Source organism: Sciurus vulgaris (assembly GCF_902686455.1).
Source record: "Sciurus vulgaris genome assembly, chromosome: 10".
Classification (NCBI taxonomy): Eukaryota; Metazoa; Chordata; class Mammalia; order Rodentia; family Sciuridae; genus Sciurus; species Sciurus vulgaris.
Window position 1 is genome coordinate 97,466,798 of NC_136470.1, and position 23,060 is coordinate 97,489,857.

At 33.1% G+C, this 23,060-nt stretch overlaps 1 protein-coding gene across 8 annotated transcripts in view; it reads right to left on the reverse strand.

Moving 5' to 3' along the window:
* NAALADL2 (N-acetylated alpha-linked acidic dipeptidase like 2) overlaps positions 1–23,060 on the reverse strand; it is a 1,337,824-nt gene that overhangs the window by 191,746 nt on the left and 1,123,018 nt on the right. For all 8 annotated transcript variants that reach the window (XM_079155143.1, XM_079155140.1, XM_079155138.1 and 5 more), the window contains one exon: positions 20,341–20,487. In XM_079155143.1, coding sequence (XP_079011269.1) covers positions 20,341–20,487 — 147 coding nt within the window. The remainder of the gene's footprint in view (positions 1–20,340; positions 20,488–23,060) is intronic.

Below are 23,060 nucleotides of genomic sequence, written 5' to 3' on the forward strand. Positions count from 1 at the left end.
TTACCTATATTGTGAAATTTTAGACGTGCCTAAACCCTGTGTGTTCTTCTCTTCTTGAAAACTTTTCTAGTACTGGCCTGATGTGGTATATATTTATTTGGAGTAAGACAGATATTTCAAAAGTTCCTGCAAATATATAACTTGATAAAATAATAAGTTAATTCATTCAAGGTAAATCAATATTAATTCAAACATTTATTAAGTCTTTTAGTCAGTGAAATTAGCACTGGCGCTATATAACTAAGTAAAATTATTTTTCCCAGTGAGCAGTGCCTTAGAACATTTATGTGCATTAGTCTACTATCTATCAAAAGACTGAGAAATCAGGAGATAGTGGTCAATCAACATAAAGTCTTACAGCAGGGCAGTCAGGAAAATGAGCAAAAGAAGATTAACACTGAAAGTACAATAAGAATGCATAAGGCTGAATGTTACTAGGAATGAAAAACAACTTTGTGGTTAAAGAACTCAGAAGACTTGACTCTAGGTCCAGCTCTATAAATGTACTGCAGGGAGAAAATTCAGAGTGGGAGTTTAGGAAATGTATTCTGAAATCATGTGTCTGACCCTAGATTCCTGCTTAATATTTATATGGCCTTAAAAAACTATTTAAACTTTCTAAAAAATAAATGGATTTATATATAATAAGCTCTTTAATATAATGCCAGTGTATAGTAGCCACTCTAAATGTTAGCCATTATTATTGACATTATTGCAACTTAATAATTGTGCAACCTCGGCTAGGAGACTGAAATTCTGATTTTCAGTTAATATTATTAGGACAGTAAATTTAATAATGATTTCTATTTTTATAGAATTTCAAATAAACATACAACATAATATCACAATTATTCATAAATGGTATCATTTAACACTCATACGCCAGTTGAAATATGTTGGCAGTAATTTTGACCACATTTCAGACACTGTTGGCATACTGCTGGGTTTGCTAATACATTATCACTATTGACACCACACCATTAAGGGTATAACAAAGATGTTCCTCCAAGGCAATAAGTACCACCTGCACTTAGGGCCTTCACATTGTGGAATGAAACAATCCAAACAATCAATTTAACCTCAAATGTGTTTCAACTTGTAAAACATTGAGTCATTAACCTTAACAATGTCAGTGTGCTCTTACAACAAAATTCAACTAAATGAATGTCCAGGGAAATATTTAAGAGCACAATTCATGTGGAGTAATGTACTAAAAAGCATTTTGGGAGCTTGTTAGAGGGAGTAACACTGAGAGCCCAAGAAGGTAAGTAACTTGAAGCAGTGAGATGGAAAGTTAAACATATAGAAAGGTCTACAAGAGTAAGAACATCATGCATGTTTCTCGATGAGTCATTGGCTCTTAAAGTTGGAGTGGTACTTAAACATTTGAAGGCCGGTGGAATAATTGGGGAAACTTCTGTTCATTGATTTGCAATATTTATCCCAGATCAGTCACTTTATAAGACTGTCTTTGTCTCTCCATTTACAAAATTGTGACAATAATCCCTACTTTAATAAAGCAACTCAGGTAATTACAGGAGATGAGGAAAAAAGGTTTTCAAAAATATAGGAAACAAACTAACTAGGGTATTGTTATTATTAAAACTAAGAAGTAATTACCTGAGCCAGTTTTTACATTTTAACATGGTGCTTTCATTTTAGGCTTTTAGGAATTAAACAGTATTTAATTTTATTTATAATCATCATTATTATTATTATTGTTATTTTGTGGTACTGGAGATTGAATCCAGTTGTGCTACCACTGAGCTACAACCAGAGTCCTTTTTATTTTCTGAGGCAAGGTCTCACTAAGTTGCCCAGGTTGACCTCAAACTTGCAATCCTCCTGTCTAAGCCTCCTCAGTTGCTGGCTTTATAGGCACTGCCCCTGGCTTCAAGTAGCACTTTAAAAAACATCTTAGGAAATTTGTTTGGATTCCACTAAGACAAAACCCTTGATGGTTACAATCAATGTGATGTTGTGTAAGAGCAGTGTTCTTATTCTACTGTCTGCCATTTCCTATCTATAGGACCCTATATTTTTTGCCTTAGGATCACATTGAAAAGATAGATAAATTTAAGTCTGCCTGTTTTGTGAAATTTGGTGATTTGTAAAATATTTAGTGGCAATAATAAATAGCAAGACTTGATGATTATCTCTAGATTTTAGCTATTATTCTATGCTCCTCATTATTGGAATAATAATAGCTAGAAGATAGATACCAAAAAGTATACTATATCTACATATGTACATAATTACTCATGTATACATGTACACACATACACATGTAGAGAAAAAACAAAGGTAGATTTTGTGTTCTTTGAGACTATGGCTCTTCAGAGATCTCATAAATAATTTTTCATAAGATAATCAGAGCTAAAGTTTACTATTTTGTACCAAGAATCTTAAAAGTTCTTACTCTATGTAAACATGAAAAGAGATACAAATGGAATCCTGTGATTATCAGTTGGGGGAAGTTTTGTTCTCCAGCTGGGAATTTTGACATATCTGGAGACAATTCTGATTGTCTCAACTTAGGGAGAAGTGTCACCATGTGGGCATCTAGTAGGCAGAAGCCAGGGATGGAACTAAACATCCTTCAAAGCAAAGACAACCCCTGACAACAGTGAATTATCTGAATCATCTAATGCCAACATGTGAATGTTGAGAAACTTTGGTACAGTGTCAAAGCAGGTTCATACTAACTCTTACTTCATAAATGAGATTATAGTTTAAAGAAATTAAATAACTTGCAAAAGGTTATAAGCTAGAAAGAAGCCAAGCAGGATTCAAATCCAGAATGTCTGGCTCTAAAAGCTATATATATATATATATATATATATATATATATATATTCATAAATTCATTTTTATTAGAAGATCATAACAGCATCCTTTGCTTTAAGAACAATTAAGCACATTATTATTATAGTGATTATTGGGATATTATACAGAACAGTTAAATGTCTACTTTTATGTCCATAGTAGGGATCTTTCCTTCACCAACTAATGGAATTAAAGTCCTAAACAGAGGGGAAATGGCTGAAACATTGATATGTAAGCATTTATTCAAATTTCCAGTTATGGTTGTACGCTTTGCATTCATAGAGATGAGGAACTTGCTTTGAAAAGTGCTAATGAGAGTTGAAAGTTACCTTCAAGAAGTTATGCATATTTCAGAAGAAATAAAAGTCATTATGCATTCTCTTTAAAGAGGATACAATCTCAAACTGTCAAAACCCTAAACTCTTCTACATATATTACATATAAATGCCATCTTTTAAAAAGCTCTTTCCATTTTTTCTCCTAAATTAGCTTAGTGGGCCATGGTATTACAGTATCTTGGTCTGGCCTGTGAATAATGTGACAGGTAATTTCTCTACTTCTTGCCTGTAGTTAAGTTTGACTGAAGATATGGAAAACAACTTTTATGACTTAGGTGGTAAAAATAAATGTTCTGTAAGCCATACAGAGCTAGGTTGTGGACAGCTAGCATAAAATATTGCATACTGAATTTATATCTGCCAATAAATAATTTTTAAAAACTAGGAAGATTTTATACTAATGTATACTAAAATATTTTCTCAAAACAAATTGATAATGTTAGTAATAATCTCAACATACCTGTCATGTTACTGGAGAGAACATTTCTGAACATTGAAAAAATACTCTATCTGGATATACTCAAAGGATGCATAGCAAATAAATAACATTCAAAACCAGGGGACACTAATTTTAAGGATTAAATTATTCATATGGTAAACAGAATGTCAACATTCAAAGAATGTCATCATGATAATAGCTTATTGCTATTTCTACAATGGATAAGGACATGCCTTCCATGAGAGTCCATGGTTGCAAATAACGTGAAAATTCTCTCTAAGACAGTATAATTTAGCTCTGTTTAGTTTATAATGATCATGATTAAATCTAAACTATTATAAGCAAACCACCATCTGGAACCATAGCAAATCAAGATTCTATTTTCTATGATGACCAATCATAGGAAGCTTATGCAGACTTCTACTTTGCAATATTGTGTAGTAATGTGATTAGATAATCATGCAGACCAATGAACCTAGCTAACTGGAACATAAACAAATGTACAGAATGTCACTTGCAAATACTTTAGTATTTCATCAGGGTCTTCTGACCAAAAATGTTAGAGTTGTTTTTAAAAAGATTGAAACTTGATGTTAAGTGTTTTGAATCCATATTAAAGTATTGAAAAGGTATATGGAAGGAATAGCAAAGTTAGACAATTTTATATGTAGCTTATAGGATTATATGAACACTCTTGTGAATAGAAAAAAAAAACTACGTTGTCAAGTAAGAACCTACAAACTGGTTTCCTAAGGAATAAACCTCAGTCCATATTATCACATCAATGTGATATTTCACTTATATGGGTTGCATTGAGACCCCCACCAATGATTTGAAGCCCCAACCCCAAATACCTATGAATGTGAACTTACTGGAAAATAAGGTCTCTCCAGATGATCAAGATGGGGCCTTGTTGGAGAATTTTTATCTGATATGATTACGATTTCATACAAAGTGGAAATTTGAACACCTAGACAGAGATAAGAGAGTACACTATACAAAGATTGGAATTACCACAATCCAAGAAATGCCAAGATTGCTGACAAATCACCAACAGCTATTAGAGAAGCATGAGACAGCTTGTCCTACACAGTCTTCAGAAGCAACCAACTCTGCTACTGACATCTGGATCTGGGACTTGCAGTCTTCAGAACTATGCAATAAAAAAACTCTTGCTTATGTCACCCAGTTTATGGTAATTTGTTATGGAAGCTCCAAGAAACTAATAAATTGTTTAGGATGAATCTATCTCAATGTACTGTTGCATGGTTTCATGCCTTAGGTACAAATGCAATATGAAAGATGGTCAGGAGAAAACCTTTAGCTTCAGTTAGCATCTTTACAATTAGGAGGAAAATAAAAGAATACAAACAACTTCAAGGCACTGCCCTCTTAGCTATCATGAGAATGATGATGTGCTGAAAGGAAAGGTTATGCTGTGCATGGTCCCAAAAGAGTCATTCACCGCAAATGACAAATAATTGGGCAGTGATATAATCAAGGCAGCTGATTAGGACCTGAGTCTTCAGGTGGTTTATGAGAAGACAAGGCAAGGGAAAAGGTGAACGAAAGTCTAGATGCAAAGGAATAGTGGATGGCCTGAATGAGGTAGCAAGTATTAGAAATTAAATGACAGTTATAAACCAGAGTTTAAGGGGGAAGATTGAACTCAGGAACTAAATAAACTTCTAAAAAGTAGGAGTTAGAAGAATTGATTGGACTGTGAAGAAGAAAATTAAAAACAAGAATAAAATCAACAATTTTAGGAATTAGAACTTGAGTGGAAGGGTTTATGACTATGTTATGAGTAGGTGGTATTATTAAAGCCTGGGTTCTGAAATAAAATGTTGTTATTATACAGACAAACCTTCATAATTGGACTCTATCTGGAACCCACCCACGTACAATTCCAGGAATCGACCCTGAATATTACAATGGAAGAAAAGCATTCAGAACAGTGTCATTTCACGCTCCATTGAGGCACAGTAGTTTGTAGGATGGTAAGACCTGCTCTCTGTTGAAATTCCTCTCTCTGAGTTATCATTTGACAACCACAGCGTCAGATTTTGCCTTTTCCCCAGATCACCCTTGAGATTTACTTTGTCTACAGTATGTGTACCTGTACTGCCTAAAGTATCCAAGAATCTATGGCAATTTTCAGACAGATAAACAGATATACATTTAATCCTAGGAAAATAAAAATAATTAAAATTTTAAATGAATCACTTTGTTTGATTTGGCTCAGATACCATTACCGCCAACAGAAATTTCTTGGCACAGAGCCTTGACTTCCTCTTATTGCCATTTATTTGTTTATTTTCATGCTTGGATGCTCTAAAGAGAGTATAAATCCCTTGAGTCTGGTGGATTATATCTGTTTTTAATGCATAGCTTAGTGTTCTGCACAGAGTTTGTGCTCAGTTAAATTTAATTGATGATGATTATTAATATTTCTAAAAAAGAAAAAGATTGGATTTCTTTCCTGTTGCCATAATACATGTGTCCCTTTCCATTTTTCACCTATTGGAATATTTTTCACAAACATAAAGTAGTCTAACAAATGCTTTTGAGAAACCTCCAAGTCTGTGAGGCTGATGTCCTTTTAACATCTGAGTTGAATCTTGTGTTTAAAATAAGTTAAATTCCATTTTTCCTTTTCAGAAAAATACTTTCTGTTATATGTGAAAACACAGGTAGAATCCAATAATAAAACAGATAAAATAGAGATATCATGAATGGAATTTAGATTCGGGAATCTATATCTTCTACCTCCAAAGTAACCCAGCCACCCACTCTACCCAAATTGAAGTGTCATTTTTTCCTATGGAACCTCCTAAAAAATGATATCAGAGAATGATAGAGTGCAATGTGGTATGAGTCTATTTTTCTGTTGCCTTACAGGTTAATCATAGTGTGGTAACAGCACAAGCTATTTTGAAAAGGTGGCATGCCCACTAGACAGAGACATTAATCATACCCTGGGTCTCTTAACAACCTGCACCCCCCATCCCTAAGCACACACATATACCTTTGTTCAGCAATAAAAGCAAATACCTATAATTTTAAAATTATGTCCTTAGAATCATTAAACCCTGATTTATGTACACTTTGAGCTCCAGTTCTTTCATCGCCCCCTCTCTCCCACTCTCTTAGGAACTGCTATGACCTTGTTGAAGGAGTTCTATGTACTATTTCCTTGCAGTGGTCTGAAACAATATAATGGGACTTTCATAAGGCAATCTCTGACACCTGTCAAGCTGGTTGTCACACATTTTCCATTTTTCAGTTTCAACACTTCAAATGATTCAAAGTTTGAAGTTCAGACTTCAAAATGTGAGTATGCAGAAAGATCCACACCTTGGTAAACTTGAACCTAGACTCCTTTATGAATGCAATCTTGGTAATGATTACTAAATTAATTACAAATTTGTAATTTCTTATAGTCCTCAAATTAAAATCTATGCTATATCATTTCTATTTCTATATCTGGAAGAATATTTAATATCTTCATATAGGCTAACATTCATTTCCAAATACAGACTTAAAATTCAATATTCTTTACAAAATATTTCAACATGCCAGCAAATTAATGTTTTATAAGTTAATATAAGAGAAAATCAATTGAAACAATAGGTTTTTAAATGCACACTGACAGCAATGGTAACTTTAAAGAACACTCTAATCTCTGCCATAAAGATTTTAAAACATACCTCTATCAGGAAGTTCTTTTTTTCTATACATCAAAGGGCTTAAAATATTTATACTTTGACCCAAACCTCATACCTAGGAATTTATTTCAGAATTAGGCACAAAAATGAAAATTGAATCTAAAATGTTCAGAACATTGTTTATAATTAAAAAATGCAAGCAAACTTTACATACAACAGTAGGTGAATAGTTACATAAATTATGAAATATTATATAATGGACTATTGTGTTTTAAATAACATGGAAAACTATATTAATATTATTTGGCATAAATAAATAGGAATACCATGCATACAACATGATCAAAATTTGATTAAAGAAGAAAGAAAAACAGAAACAAAGAAAAAAGATTATGTAAGCACATAGTGGCTATGATCAAAACACTAATAATGGCTTAAAACATTTACACTTTGACTCAAACCTTCTTCCTAGGAATTTACTGCAGAACTAGGCACAAGAACTAAAATTGAGTCTAAAATATTCAGTAAAAGGTTATTTATAACAAAAAATGCAAGCAAGCATTCATGGATATAATTTGATCAATGTAAAACTATCAATAACTATATTTCAAGAAAAGAGTACAACTACGGCATAATATTTTATTTATATTATGCTACATAATATAACAGGTTTCTCTTTGCAAGGTTTAACCTAATGTACTATTGCTACCAATAGACTATAAGAAACCTGGATTATTATAGCTGAATTCTTAGCTAACGTTCCCTAATTTCTTTCCACTATTTTAGTTTAGAATTTACATTGTTTTCTGTTATATTTAAACATGTAAATTCTATAATCCTCTGTTAAAAACATCCAGATAATTCTTTCCTCAAAATTTTTGGTATGTATCCACACAATTTGTGGTTCATAATACACACCTGTATTATAAACTTTTCTCAGTAGCGCATGGTCATAATATCTAAAACAGAGTTTACAACCAGGCACAGTTGCGCACACCTGTACTCCCAGTGGCTCAGGAGACAGAGGCAGGAGGATCACAAGTTCAAAGCCAGCCTGAGCAATTTAGCAAGACCCTAGACAATTTAGTGAAACTCTGTCTCAAAATAAAAAGGGTTGGGGAATGTGGTTTAGTGTTTGAGTGCCCCTGGGTTCAATTTCTAGTATAAATTAAAAATAAATTAAAACTGCAGGGAGTTTGCACTTGAAGCTTGCCCAGAGTTTATTCATAGATCAGTTGTGCATTCTTTGCTTAGAAAATCTCCTAAAATCATTTCTTGCTAATAGCATACTTTCTATATACTATGCCTAAGAGTCTTCATTTTAAGAAAACATTTTACCTCTTTTTATTTCACTCTAAGGTTGATTATTTGGAACACATGTTAAATGTGTCCTGGACATTATTTGCTGTACTAAGTACCTCATAACTTCAAGGTCACTAAGCCATACCTTTAAAACCCAGGTTAGAACCACACCCAGCTGAGATTGCAATGACCCTGTGATAATTGATTCAGGTGTCTAGATTTCTTAACAACAAATCTTAGGTAACAGGTTCAGAATATTTGAGCAGAATTACTCAAGACTATGTAACTTTCCAGCGAGGACAGTCTGTCATTTGGCACACCTAAAGTTCAGTCTAGACATTTCTTATTTCCAAAGCCTTTGACCTTAAATCAACAGATGTGTTCACTTAGAGTCTGTGACCCTCCTTCTAGACATCAAGTTATAGTTACCCTGAGCTCTGGAATCCCAAAGTTCCGTAACCAAGCAGCCCTCTTTTCCAGTCCATGCTCTCTTGGCAAGACTATTCCTCCAGGTAGAACAGAAAGCTCAAGAAGTAACTATTTGTGGGGGTTGTGGACTGTGCCCCAAAGTTCAACCTGAGGTGTCCACACATGCTTATGCAAGGCCCCTCACAGTATGTCTCAGAGGGAAGGGCAGGCAGAAAAAGAAGAGGATCAAGAGTCAAGGGCTTGGCACCGATTCTTTTGTTACATATTGCCATGGAATTCTCAGGGGTCTGAGAATATAAAATCCTAACCCAGTCTTCCCAATCATGTTAAATAGGAATTCATCAACTAAGGAAGAAAGAAAATATTATATTTGACAGTTTTTAGCTTAATTCATAAAATTTAAACATTTGGTAGTTAGCCATGTTTTTTATAGGTCTCCATTTGTACTGTTGTTTCAATACCCTGTAAAGGCACAAGGTCAGGGTGTGGGTTTACCTGTGAGCAAATTAAAAATATGTCAGTGAACATATACTGACTTTCAGAGTCAACTAAAAATTGCAAATAGAGATGCCAGGCATGGTGTCATTCTCCTGAAATCCCAGGAGCTCTGGTGACTGAGGTAGGAGGATCACAACTTCAAACCCAGCCTTAGCAATTTAGCAAGGCCAAAAGCAACTTGGGGAGATTCTGTCTCAAAATTTTAAACAAGGGCTGGGGATGTGCTTAGTGGTTAAGTGTCCCTTATTCAATCCTTGGTACAAAAAAAAAAAAAGAAAGAAAGAAAAGAAAAAATAAAAGAAAATAGAGGAAATGGGAGTGGCAGAAAATAATATAGAGAAAGTCAGAGATAATAAAAAGGAAAGAAAGTACATACAGAGCAAGACCATATGTGCAGGAAAAGGTGAAGCCAAAAAGGAGAGAGAAAGAAAAGGTATGAAAAGAGACAAGAAAAAGAATAGAACTTATTGCATAGGAGTTTAAAAGAGACTGAGTTTGGAGAACTAAGTCTGCAGTGAATTCTTTTTTAACTCCTTCTGCCAATGTAATAAATCTCTGTGAGGTTCTATTTCTTTTGCCAGAGAATAATAGATTAAAATGGTGATCAATATTATAAAAGTTAATGAATCAGTTAATTTTTCTTTTTTATTCAGTTCATTGGAGGGATCTGTGTTAGGCACATATGTGAACCCACTACTCTTAGGACCATCTGCAACCAAGGAAGCTTCTGATCTCACTTTGGCCACTTGGCTTCTCTAAAATCCAAAACCGGTCAGTCTTTCAGTCAGTGATAGTTAATGTGCTTCATGCCATGCCTAGGAAGCATAGTTGTAAAGAGACCCAAAGTGCCCAATATTAACAATACAGATTTCTTTTTAATTTGGATTCTATATATAGTTTTCCCTTGACATTTACAGACAATTGTTTCCAGGATCTCTGTGAACACAAAAATTCTTCAATGCTCAAGTCCCTTGTATAAAATGATGTGACATTAGTATATAACCTACACACATCCTCTGGTATATATTAAATCATCTCTAGATTACATATAATGTTAATAAAATATAAATACTATGTAAATGCATGTTCTACAGTATTGTTTAGGGAATAATGACAAGAAAAAAGTCTATATATGTTCAACACAGATTTTTCTTTTTTTAACACATTGTTCCCCTGCTGGCTGGACACTCATATGCAGAATCAGATGTCACTGAGGATCAACTCTATACATAGGTGTCATGAATTAGAAATTACCTCTAAATATGCAGCATTTGTAAAATTTTAACTTTGATAAGAACAGTCAATGAATAAATGAATAAAAATAAAATAACAAAGTACTGATTTAAAGAACTGAAGATGACCTCATACATAGTGATACTTTTTTCCCCAAGTTTTGCCCATTTCCCATTACTACATAAACTCTCCACTATTTGGAGTTAAAATGTTTTTCACTGATGAGAGAAAATTGATTCAGAATAATTTCAAGGCTAAAGCTTGTGACAAGAGACTTCAGAAATCAAAATATTAATAAATCCTTTGTCCTCATTCAGTAGAATTCTTTCTATTCATTTAAAATCACAGGGACAGATGCGTTATGAGAGGAGACCAATAACAATTCCATCCCTCTTGAGACTTGTACCAAAGCCAGATCCCTCATGAGGAAGCAGCAGTGATCTTCATAAGCCAAGTGGTGCTGGTTTCAATCTGCTTTTTGATTTTGGACATTTATGAGACTTCAGAAATGTTGTATCTTTCTTTGTATTGTGTATAGAGATATGTGATTATCTTTAAAAATATAAATTATAAGCTGTAAAATAGAGAGGACCTGCAATTCCAGAGGCAAATAAGATAAGGCGGCAAAGTTGTGGAGGGTAGGGAATGGTGAGGCGATTTCTCCATGGCCATAGTCACCATTCACAGCTGCCCAGCTCCAGATCTGCCATTTCCTTCTGGAGTTTATTATTAGAGCACATGGGTACCAAAACTTAACATTTTAATTACACATATTTTAAATCATCCAAATTAGTTCCTCCAAATGCTTTTAGATCTAAATGTATTCTACTCAAAGAAGTGTGGATTATCATTGAAATTAGAAAAGATGAACTTGTCCATCTCTTCATCTTACAAAATTAACTCTGAAATGAATTTAGGAAGCAGAGATGGGATAAATGCAACATATTAAGCTATTAGCCTTTACACTCTATGAGCAATTACCGAGGAAGGAAGAGATAAGCAAAACCATAATCACATATTTATTTCTTAAATTTAGGAAACTAATTCCTCATGTTTAGAGTATTTTGATTTTAGCATGGTTTTTTTTTTTTTTTCTATAATGTATTTAGCCTATTCACTTACATTTATTTGAAATGTAAACTTTGGGAAGTTTCAAGTCAAATTTAGAGCTTTGTCTCATGAAGAATAAATAAATTACTGTAAGGAATCATTAACATCAGTCCTTGCCATTATGTATGAATTATGGCCTCAGTTAACCCATTCACAGTGGTTTCTTTACTTGGAGTGTGGTGGAAGCTGAAACATTTAGTACCTTTGTACATAAAACTAGGAAAAATAGAATTAAAAATCATAGAATTATGTTGCTTTATGGATGTAGTGAGAGATAGAAAATGTTTTATTACTAATTTATTTTACCTAGAAAACTTTGAGAAACAGCAGAGTAGGAGAAATAGACCAGAAATCTGGTGACAGAATGCTGGCTCTTAAATTTGATTTTGGCACATAATAAATAGGTGACCTTGGCCATGTTAATCTACTTTTCATGCCTCAGTTGTTTCATCTTTATTAGAAGTGGTAATACCAGCACTGTCCTCATATATGCTAACTATAAACACACAAATTAAATCAAGCATTATTATGTTAAAGGATTTAGAAGATGACAATGCCTACCAGAAATGTTATGTGTATTTGTAAAATAAGATTTTCCTTGATTCTACTCTACTTCTGTCCCTTCCCTGCACATTAGAATTTCTCTTACCTAATATGATATGTTCTACTGTTTGTATGCTATTTATTTTGAAGCTGGTTCAAACGATCAATAAAAAAGAAACCAAATGTAAAATATATTTTACATATTAATTGGCTACTATTTTGATGTAAAACCAATGCCCTTTCTCTGAACACTATCTTTTTAAATAAAATTTTACTATTTCTTTCCTGCCTTATTAAATGTTACCTACATATCAAATTGCCTTTTGAGTGGAACTTCTAAAGGTAACTGTGAAGTAAATTGAGTAGAGCATGCACCTAGGCTGCTGCTAATTTCCCCAGGTTTTTAAGAGTTGTCTGCTTTCCTATGCATCAATTTAGCAGCTCATTTTTTAGAGTGCTATCAATATGGGTTTCTTCAAAGTAATTTTTCTCATACTCATATTTCTCATGTTTATGTAATAATTAAATTACCTAATCATGGATAACAAAATAGAAGGGTATATATAGACCTAACAATATCACTGACTCCCAGCAGGCATACCATGAGTCTAAGAAAATCTGAATGTACAAGAATTCAGAAAGGATATTACCATAAAATATGAGTTTGCTTTAAAGGAATGGTACTTGGTGGTTAATCCTAGAAGTTGTGTGTGTGGAAGTCAGTTAATAAACCTCTGTGTATGTAATTGTTTATATATCTGAGTCCCAATCTAGCCTGTGACCATGCAAAGGAAAGGGCCTTCCCTCTGTGCTTTTGTTACATTCATTTTTGTTCTTCCACCCTAGTTTCTGGATTGTAGGAAGTGCTTTGCAACTACTGGCAAAATAAATGAATGAGTCTGAATTAACAAATATCCAAATAAATCATTTCAGAGTCACCTTATATTGCTGAGTATTGCCAAATTTGTAACATAGTCTATCATTAAATCCTTCTTCAAGTATTATTGAAGCTATCAGAAACTTCATTATAAAACTGGCTCCATTGTTATGGCAATAATTACAATATGGCTTCTGAAAACTATACTAAAACTAATACTATAGTATTAGTGTTAAAATGTAGTGTATAATATATATAATACATACATATATGCATGTATATATATATTTATTTTGATCCAATGATGATAGTCATTCAGAGTAAATGTTCTTATTTAGAATTCCAAGCAAGGATAACTGATATAGGAAATCTGTCTTCCTTGCAGACATTTCAAAATATTAGGCAATTTGAAATATGATCTTCTGAATTATCCATTTGAGTTTTAAGAGTTTCTCCAGTCTTTGTTTTTTGTTTTTTTTTTTTTCAATATCTGTCTCATATTTCAATTTCTTGTGTTTACTCCTCAGGCTCTTGGAAGCATACAGCAACTTTAATAGCACTCCCTCTGTGACAGGCATTTCATATATTGTACAATCAAAGCTTTTCAAGTCTGTTCTATAACTGTTGATTTGTTGATTGGGGTTTAACCTTCTCTTCTAAAGAAATGCCTCTAAGAAGCAGAATTCTTTGTAGAGCCACAGTTTATGAGAGTGTTATATTTTCTACTTCATGTTGTTTGTCAGGTGGATGAGATGGCAATACCCTAAGATGACCAGAAAAGACATATACAGGTTTATACAGAATCATAGCTCAAATCCTTGAATAAGAGGTAAAGCTGAACACCATGTCAGATATAAAAATGAAGTAAACTAGCTTAATCAAGTCCATGTCCCCAAATCAGCATTTCTCCAAGTCAATCAAAACTCTTTTCATAGTAGTTATACTGCATGCCTATTATGCTCTCATTTTCACTGTGCTTTCACAATTATACAATGCACAAAAATTAATGAATATGGCTTGAGATTCCACATTGAAATTGACCTTTAGAGAACTAACACTTGCCAAGTTTCCAGGTAATAGCAAAGAAAAATACCTATTATTATATGAAAAAATATTAAATTAGATCTTCTTCAAACATTTTTACCAAATCAACCTATCATAAAAGATTAAATGCAGAAGCAAACATGAAAATTCAGCTATCCAGTTCCAACACTATAGTCCCAGCACTTGGGATATTGAAGCAGGAGAATTGCTTGAGTCCAGGAATGGAGATCAGCCTGAAAGGCACAGTGATATCTCATCTCAAAAGAAAAAAAAAAGGAAAAAAGAAAAAAAAAAATCCAGCTGTTTTATGGTATGCCATATTGAAGAGATTTGAAAAGATGTAAAGAAAAGCTACTCTTGTCATTTATTTGTTCTTATCTTTTGGAAATATTATAATTTTTTATAAAATGATTTCTATTAGTTGGTATTAGTTTTATTATTTATAGTCATTAAATATTTGCAATAATTTTAAAATAATTTAAGTTTTATTATTTTTAAGTGAATAGAATAATAAATGTTATATACTATTAACTGTTAGTTTCTGACATGACAAATATTTCTATATATTATGTAGACAGAAACTATTTGGGGGAGAGTCTTTGATACTTTTAGATCAAAAAATGGTTGAAAACGCCTCCCTTACATGAAGCAAGTCTGAGCAGAATATAAGAATATCATATATTGTGATGCCATGTTGTAAGTAGTTTTCTTAAGATCAGTTAAAAGAAAGATAATGAGCTAGAGAGAGCACTAAAGAAACTTTATCCTTCCTCTTTCCAATTGGCACACTTTGAAATAGAAAAGATAAAATCTCAGTTTAAGTTTTGCAGCTGTTAGTTTGGAACAGATTCTATCAGATACTGCAAAGTATCAGTAGTACTAATGCAGAGTTAAAAATAATTGTTTTGCTTCCTTAAGTCTTTTAGCTCCTGACTGGCTTTTGAAGTATTACTGTTATTAACATAACAAAGACAGTGACTAAGTTCCAAACAGAAAATGTAATGAGTGATCTCTAATTCAAGTGACAAATTATTCTTTTACTTAGAATAAAACATGAAGAATTATATATAAACCCAGTTACTTTGCTCCAGAAGTTATACACATGTATTGTACTGAGTTTCTGCAAAAATTATAATCACTTTTATGTCATAAAATTACATAGATGCTAAAGTTCACATACACACGCGCGCACACACACACACACACACACACACACACACACACACCACTGCAGCTGCTACATATTGTTTTAAGAATCAGAATTGGCATCAAAGTTATCTAGCTTTAAAAAAATAACGAGTTTCAAAACACCTATTCTATTTGGATTTCTGTCCCTAGTTTATTAAATGATAATGAAACAATTATGCCATGACTCCTGCTATATAAAAGCCATTATACCCTTTTGTCTCATTATTATTTAAATGTTAAATACTCCATTATAGAGGTAAATTGGGTTTAAAATAGAATGTTTCAAGCGGAAGAGCAAAAAATATAAGGTTAAACAGAGTGAGGAAGCAAGCTTCAAATTGTGGTATAAAACTTGCCTGGCATGAATTGATCTTTTGATATACTAAGAAAGGCAGAACCTCTGACATGCCCTATAGAGAATAAATATACTGATCTGGAACAAAAATTATGTGAAACAGCTGGTAAGTGACAGAAGAAATGTGCATTGGACCACCAGCCTGTCATAAATATTGCACTCTTAATCAGAAAGCATCTGTCTTTTCATTTCCTTTTCAGCAATCTCTGCATTGTATTTAATCTGCACAGAATGCTTCTCCTAACAGGTGCAACAGTGTTTACAAATTTAAAACCGTATTTAAATGAAGCTTACAACCAGAGTTGTTTCAATTAACAGGGCAATATCTTATGAGAAGGAATCAAATTAACATCTGGCAAATACATAGGTTACTTTGCATTTGTGAAATTTAGTTATTAGAAAATGAGACTATAAGTGCCAAAAAAAGGCAAAAATGAGTGGTATTTGAAGTGATTTGTATCCAGAGAAACTATGGGGAAACATTACGGCTAGGAATGTGGATAGTATGAAATATTGGGACAGACATCATAAAATGTCAAATTCCATTAAAAAATAGAACTAATAATGTCCCACATGTCCATAAAACGTGGTCTCCATGGCACCAGTTTAGCTTCCTACAATTCAGTTTTTCCACTGTTATCAGGATTTACTTGTTGAAACTGAATATACAATAATTCCCCTTATCCACAGTTTCTCTTCCCATGGTTTCGGTTATCTACAATCTACCACAGTCTTGAAATATTTGATCAGAAATTCCAGAAAGAAACAATGCATAAGTTTTAAATTGTGTGCAGTAGCATGAAATCCCATATGTCCTGCTCTATCCTGCCCAGAATGGACATATTCCCTGTCCATACTAGCTACCTTAGTCCCCCAATAGCCATCTCAGTTACCAGGTTTGTTGTCATGGTGTCTGAGTGCAAGTGTTCAAGTAACCTTTATTTTACTTAATATTTGTCCCAAAATGCAAGAGCAGTGATGGTGGCAATTTTATTACTGTATATTATTATTGTTATTCTTCAATTTTATTATTAATCATTGTTGTTAATCCTCTATGCCTAATTCATAAGCTAGACTGTATCATAGGTGTGTATGTACAGGAAAAAAACAGTACATAGAGATTTTAGTACACTCTGCCCTTTCAAATATCCACTGGGATCTTGGAATGTCTTCCTCATAGCAAAGAGGGACCACGGTAATAGATCTATAATCAAACTTAGTGGACAAAATATATATTGACAAAAATCTTAACCTTTGCATTATAAACACATAATTTTTAAATTTAAAAAAGGTAATTTCTTCCATGAATATAATTATAAAGTTAACTCATTTGGAACACAATATTTTTAATTTTGGTGTGGAGAGATACTGGGGATTGAACCTAGGGGCACTCTACCACTAAACTACATTCCCAATCTCTTTTTTTGTGTGTGTTTTGTTTTGTTTTTAATTTAAGATGGGATCTTGCTATGTTGCTGAGAGTCTCATTTAGTTGCTAAAGCTGACCTTGAAGTTGTGATCCATCATTCTCAACCTCCTGAGTTACTGGGATTACTGGTGTGTACCTCTGCACCAAGACAAATATATACAATTTTTAAAGTGGAAACAATTATAGAATTGTTCACTAGAACTTCTACTCAAAATTAGTGCATAGATAAGAAGTTCCATTCTTACAGGGTCCAGTCAGGTAATATAAGTGACACAAGTCTGGTAAAACATGTGGCCCTGTTAGTTGGTCACTGAATTCCCAACATTTTATAGAAACAGATATTGAAGAAAATGTTCTTTTTAACTGCACTCTTGGACAAACAACACAGCAGATTCTTTGATAAAGAACAGGGCAAACTGGTGAGAAATGCTCAGTCAGTTGATTCTTTCCATGGAGATAAGAAATCCAATGTTTCCAGATATCCAATTCCCAAAGTACAGGGCAAACTGTATGTTGGTGGACTGAATCCTGCATTGGGCTTCTAACTTGGAACCTTTAGAACTATTGCTGAAAAGAGGGATTTAGTGTAAACAGATCTGAGGTCAACTTCTATTTTGGTCTGGCATCTTTGTGACTTTGGATAAGCTACTTGACTTTAAATTCCATGTCATCCACAGTATAAAAGGAGTTAATAATAATAATAGCTGAGTTATAGAGATCTCACATGTATTAAGTGAGAAAGTATCAAATATTCAGCATAACAAGTATTTAATTAAGTGGTAGATATTTTTTGTTTCATTTTGCTTTTCATTAGTTACAGATAAAGAAACAGAGGCCCAGAGCCCTAGGTATCTTGCTGAATGATATGCAAAGATTTGAAAAGTCAAAGTTCCTGATTCCCAATCCACCAAACTATCTCCCTGAAGATTATACATGAAAACGATATTTTCAAAGGCAAGCAAATTCATGATAGGACTCTAAATTTCTTGTCTGTTTTACTAATTGACAAAGCATAACTATTTTTTGCATCATAGATAAAGTCTTTCAATACTTATAATTCCTCCTAATGGTTGTATACAAATATTTATTATAGGTTAACACAGAAAGTAAAGGTTACTATCTGTTCTTCAGGGAGTTCACACAAAATTATCTCATCATAAGCAATCATATTTTGAAAGGGACAAATCCATTAAAAAATTCTCCCCACTAAAGCAATATAAGCAAGGTCATTTGTTATAGTGCATAGGGAATTCTATTTTAATTACTTTTTCAGAAACAACAATATAATATAAAATGATCTTGATGATGAGAGCTAGACATGCTGGATATAATTTGAAAAACAGATTAACTCCTTCAGACTATTACAACTTTACAGATTCCAAATCTCCCTATTAGCACCTCAGAACCTCCAGCTGATCCTCAACAAATTCTGCCTTTTAAGCATGAGAAATTCGTCTTCCTTAACAATTGAAAGCTCCTCCCTTGCACTGATGTGTTTTCAATTGAAAAGATTAGAAATTCTTCTAATTCAACTATTATCTTGAATCTGCAATCAAATAATAATTGTGATGATAGCTATGGTTGATGGGGCCTTAATATTAACTCAATGTTAGTTAAACCCTTTACATCCATAATCTCATTTAATGTTTATACTATATCTCTATAAAGTAGATTCCATAAAAATCCCAAAGTACCTCATTTGCAAAAATAATTCTGGCAGATGTTGAGTAACTTGTCTAGTAAGTGCAGGAGTCAGGAAACTACCAAGATTATACTAGACCAACAACTTCTAAATGATAGACTTAAAACCTAACTAAAATGAATCAGACACTTTTTTAGAAAAGTAAAAATTCAACTTGCTAACATGGAAGGAGCTGGATGGGCTGTGATGGGGGAATAAAAAATACTAAAAGATAGCAAGCAAAAAAATTAAAAATGGGTAATTTCTTAATACATTGACTTCTTTTACTGCATATATTGTGTTTGTATGAAAGTAAAGAAACCTATGCCAGTGTTCCTCATTTTTAAACAATGGCATATGAAAAGTCCTAACTTTAAAAAAATAGATAAATCATAATAATTACTTTTGTATTACCCAGGAATTCAGTTTATCACAATAGGATTCACCCAGGGTTTCTCCCTTCACAGATTTAAATTATTTCTATTGATCATTAGTTATTTACAGGAAAACTTAAGAGGAGTAGGATGAGAAGGGTAATTACAGAGACATAGAAATAAATGTTGCTAACAACTGTTAGAAATAAGATGTTGCACATCTGAAGTTGGCCTGTACAGATATAATTCAAACATTCTTTTTCAGAAATATCTGTATTTGAAAACAGAACAGACTATTTCCTAGTCATTGTATATTAATGTAATAATAACCTGAAGCAGGTCACTCCAGAAGCTTTCAAATAATTCCCACTAATACATAAAAAATTTGTAAAAGAAAGTTAAAATTCCCAAAGATTCACATTTAAATAGGAAACAGTTTAGCGTAACATCATTCTAAGAAAGCTTAAAAGGATTTAGTTGGACCAGATAGATCAACATAGACTTAATTAATGTGAACCTTGCTTTCCCAATATTCTTTGGGAAAAAGCCTTCCTTCTTCATAAAAAAATTTAGTATCTTTTTAGGCAGGCAAGTTATCGACAAACTTTGGGTAGCTAATCCACAAGACTCACATTAACACAGAGCACATGAAATGCATTTTCCCTTGGGCAAGGAGAGGAGAATCTATTGCCTATGTCATCTGTTTCTGTGAATACCGAAGATTACAATTATGTTTTGATGTTAATCCAACTACTGCAAATTTCTTGTTGTGAAGCACACTGTGAAAATGTGAGTGACAGTATAAATCTTTTTAAATTGAATTCAACACTATTGAAAAGAGCTGATGTTTTCAAATACTATTACAAAGCCTCAGAACAACAAGAATAACACTCTAAATGAAGCCAGTTTCTATAGTGACCTATTTGGTATGAAAGACGAATAGCTATGATAAAATCAAATTTTGCACATCTGCTGTATTGTGTGTGTTTTGCATTTTTAGAAATCACCTCTAATGCTTTGATGTCCTCATAAGCAAACTGCACGGTGGGAACTCCAAGATGGTTGATGAAATAATCAGCATCACCTTGTATCTGTACAGAACTGACATTGGTTTCTGGACACTGAGCTCTTCTGGTACAGTTGAACTTATTTTTCTGAAAAACATAATTTAAAATATTAACACTTTCTGTGTTTCCCAGGTCATCTCTAAGTCAGTGCTACTTAAAATACGGTCCATTTATTAATAGCAGCAATATCAACTAGGAGCATGTTCAACATGCAAATGTTTAAGCTCCCCCCTGTTCTACATTAATAGGGTTGAAATGGGAATCTATGTTGAAACACCATCCCAAGATTCTGATGCTCACTGAATCATGACTAGCATTGTCTGGAATGAAGTTTTGCATGCTGGTTCTGCTTTGAAAGTATTTTTTGTTATAGGTTTTTTTGGTTGCAATGACTCCACCTTGGAAATTTTTAAAAGGATTCTCTCCTTCTTAAAATGTGTATTTAAAAAAAGAAGGAATTTTCTCCATTTCTTCTTAAAAATATTTTCTCAGATGCTTTTATATTATCTGCCAATAACTACAATCAGCCTCAGAGAACCAGCCAAAGAGCTAAACAAAATCTCTGAGGGAAATAAAAGATGATAGACTATTATTTCTCAAAGTTAGAATTGTCTAGCTTCTAGAACAAATGATAGTAACTTTATAAAAACAAAACATTTAAAAAATCAAAAAAGAATGAAGGGTTTTTATAAGAATTATTGATTAAAAATGTCTGCTTTAATAAAGTTTCCAAAAATGTAGAAACTTTCTGAGATTTAATTGTCTCAAACATGTAACAAGGAAGAATAGCAATCTCCTGGGCAGCTATTGTGAGAAAAGTTTAGCAATAAGCATAAGAATATCATATTTAATACCAGGCATAAAGTATATGCTCAATACATTTGCCATTAAATTGAGATATTCACTCTCAACCTCTTGTGTTTTTTGGTAAAATATAATTTCAAAAATACTTTCAAGCATAATGTATCAAAAGACTTGAAAACATGCAATTTAGTCTTAAGAAAATGACTTATTCCACCTCTTTTTCAACTCTAGTGCTAAGTATTTCAAATATATAATGGCTCAATACTTATTCAATTTTCTTTGAGACCCTAATATTTAAGATCTTTGCAACAAAGGTAAAATCAATTAAAATAGGCAGCATGAGTGTTTGTAAACATGCAAGGTTTTAGCTTAATGTTATTTACAAATATCTAGGATAATTAAGCATTTTGGAAATAGAAATACATTGGCCATACATTCTGACCAATAGCAGCCTAATGCTTTTTATGATGACTCCCACTAATTTACTTATTTCAAAGCCTAATTTTCTGAAATGGGAGTGTTTTAATCTGTTTTTCATTGCACATGACCAAAATACCTGACAAGAAAACATTAGAGGAGAAAAAGTTTTTTCTGTGTTCATGATTTCAGACATTCAGTCCATGGTCTGTGGATTGCATTACTATAGGCCTGAGATAAGGCAGTCCATCATGGTGGGAGGGCTTTAGAGGAGGAAAACTGCTGATATCAAAGCAGCCAGGATTCAGAGAGCAAGTGAGGATCCAGGGACAAAATATACCTTCCAAGGCACCCCCTGCCCTCTAACCGTGACCCACCTGCCCATAACTACCAACCAGTAATCCAGTCAAGTTATTAATCCATCAAATAGATTAATCAACTGATTAGATTGCAGCTCCCATAATCTAATCTTTTCACCTCTGAACATTCTGAACATTTCAGCATTAAGCTTTTCAAGGGGATATCTCCCTCAAACCATAACAAGAAGTTAATATACTTTAACTCCTTGATATATTCTGGATACTTTTAGACCCCTGGAGGTATTGTTAATAACTGGGACAATTTAAGGAGGATCTTGATTATTCTCAAGATACACTCAAGTATTAGATCATGAAATGCAAATAAATAGTTTTATGTCATATAAAAAATCTTATTATTTAGAGATCCAGGTGTTGAAAACTGGCACCCTCTGAAGGTATTCATTTAACAAGAATAGATTTTTTTTCCCCATAGTTGAATTTGAAAATCTCAGGTGATTATGATATTCACCAGTGCCCAATCGCCAGACTCATACTCATCTTGCTCCACTCATTTGAATAAAGTGAAAGGTGACCAGGGACCTTTGAATTTGTGAAAAATAGTGTTGAATGATTTGTCATGATGAAAATTTTTTTAGAATCTGGCATTTACATTTGCTAAATGCATGCCTAATGAAACTGAAAAATCATTATTTAAGTTGTCTATATTCTCTTTTTTTTTTCTTTTTTTTTATCTTCAACAGTTAGCATTTTATTTATTTATTTATTTTTTATTGTAAACAAATGGGATACATGTTGTTTCTCTGTTTGTACATGGCGTAAAGGCATACCATTTGTGTAATCATAAATTTACATAGAGTAATGTTGTTTGATTCATTCTGTTATTTTTTCCCTTCCCCCCACCCCTCCCACCCCTCTTTACCCTCTATACCCTCTCCCCCTCCCTAACCCTAACTCTAACCCTAACACTAACCCTTCCCTCCCCCCCATTATGTGTCATCCTCCACTTATTAGTGATATCATTCGTCCTTTGGCTTTTTGAGATTGGCTTATCTCACTTAGCATGATATTCTCCAATTTCATCCATTTGCCTGCAAATGCCATAATTTTATCATTCTTTAT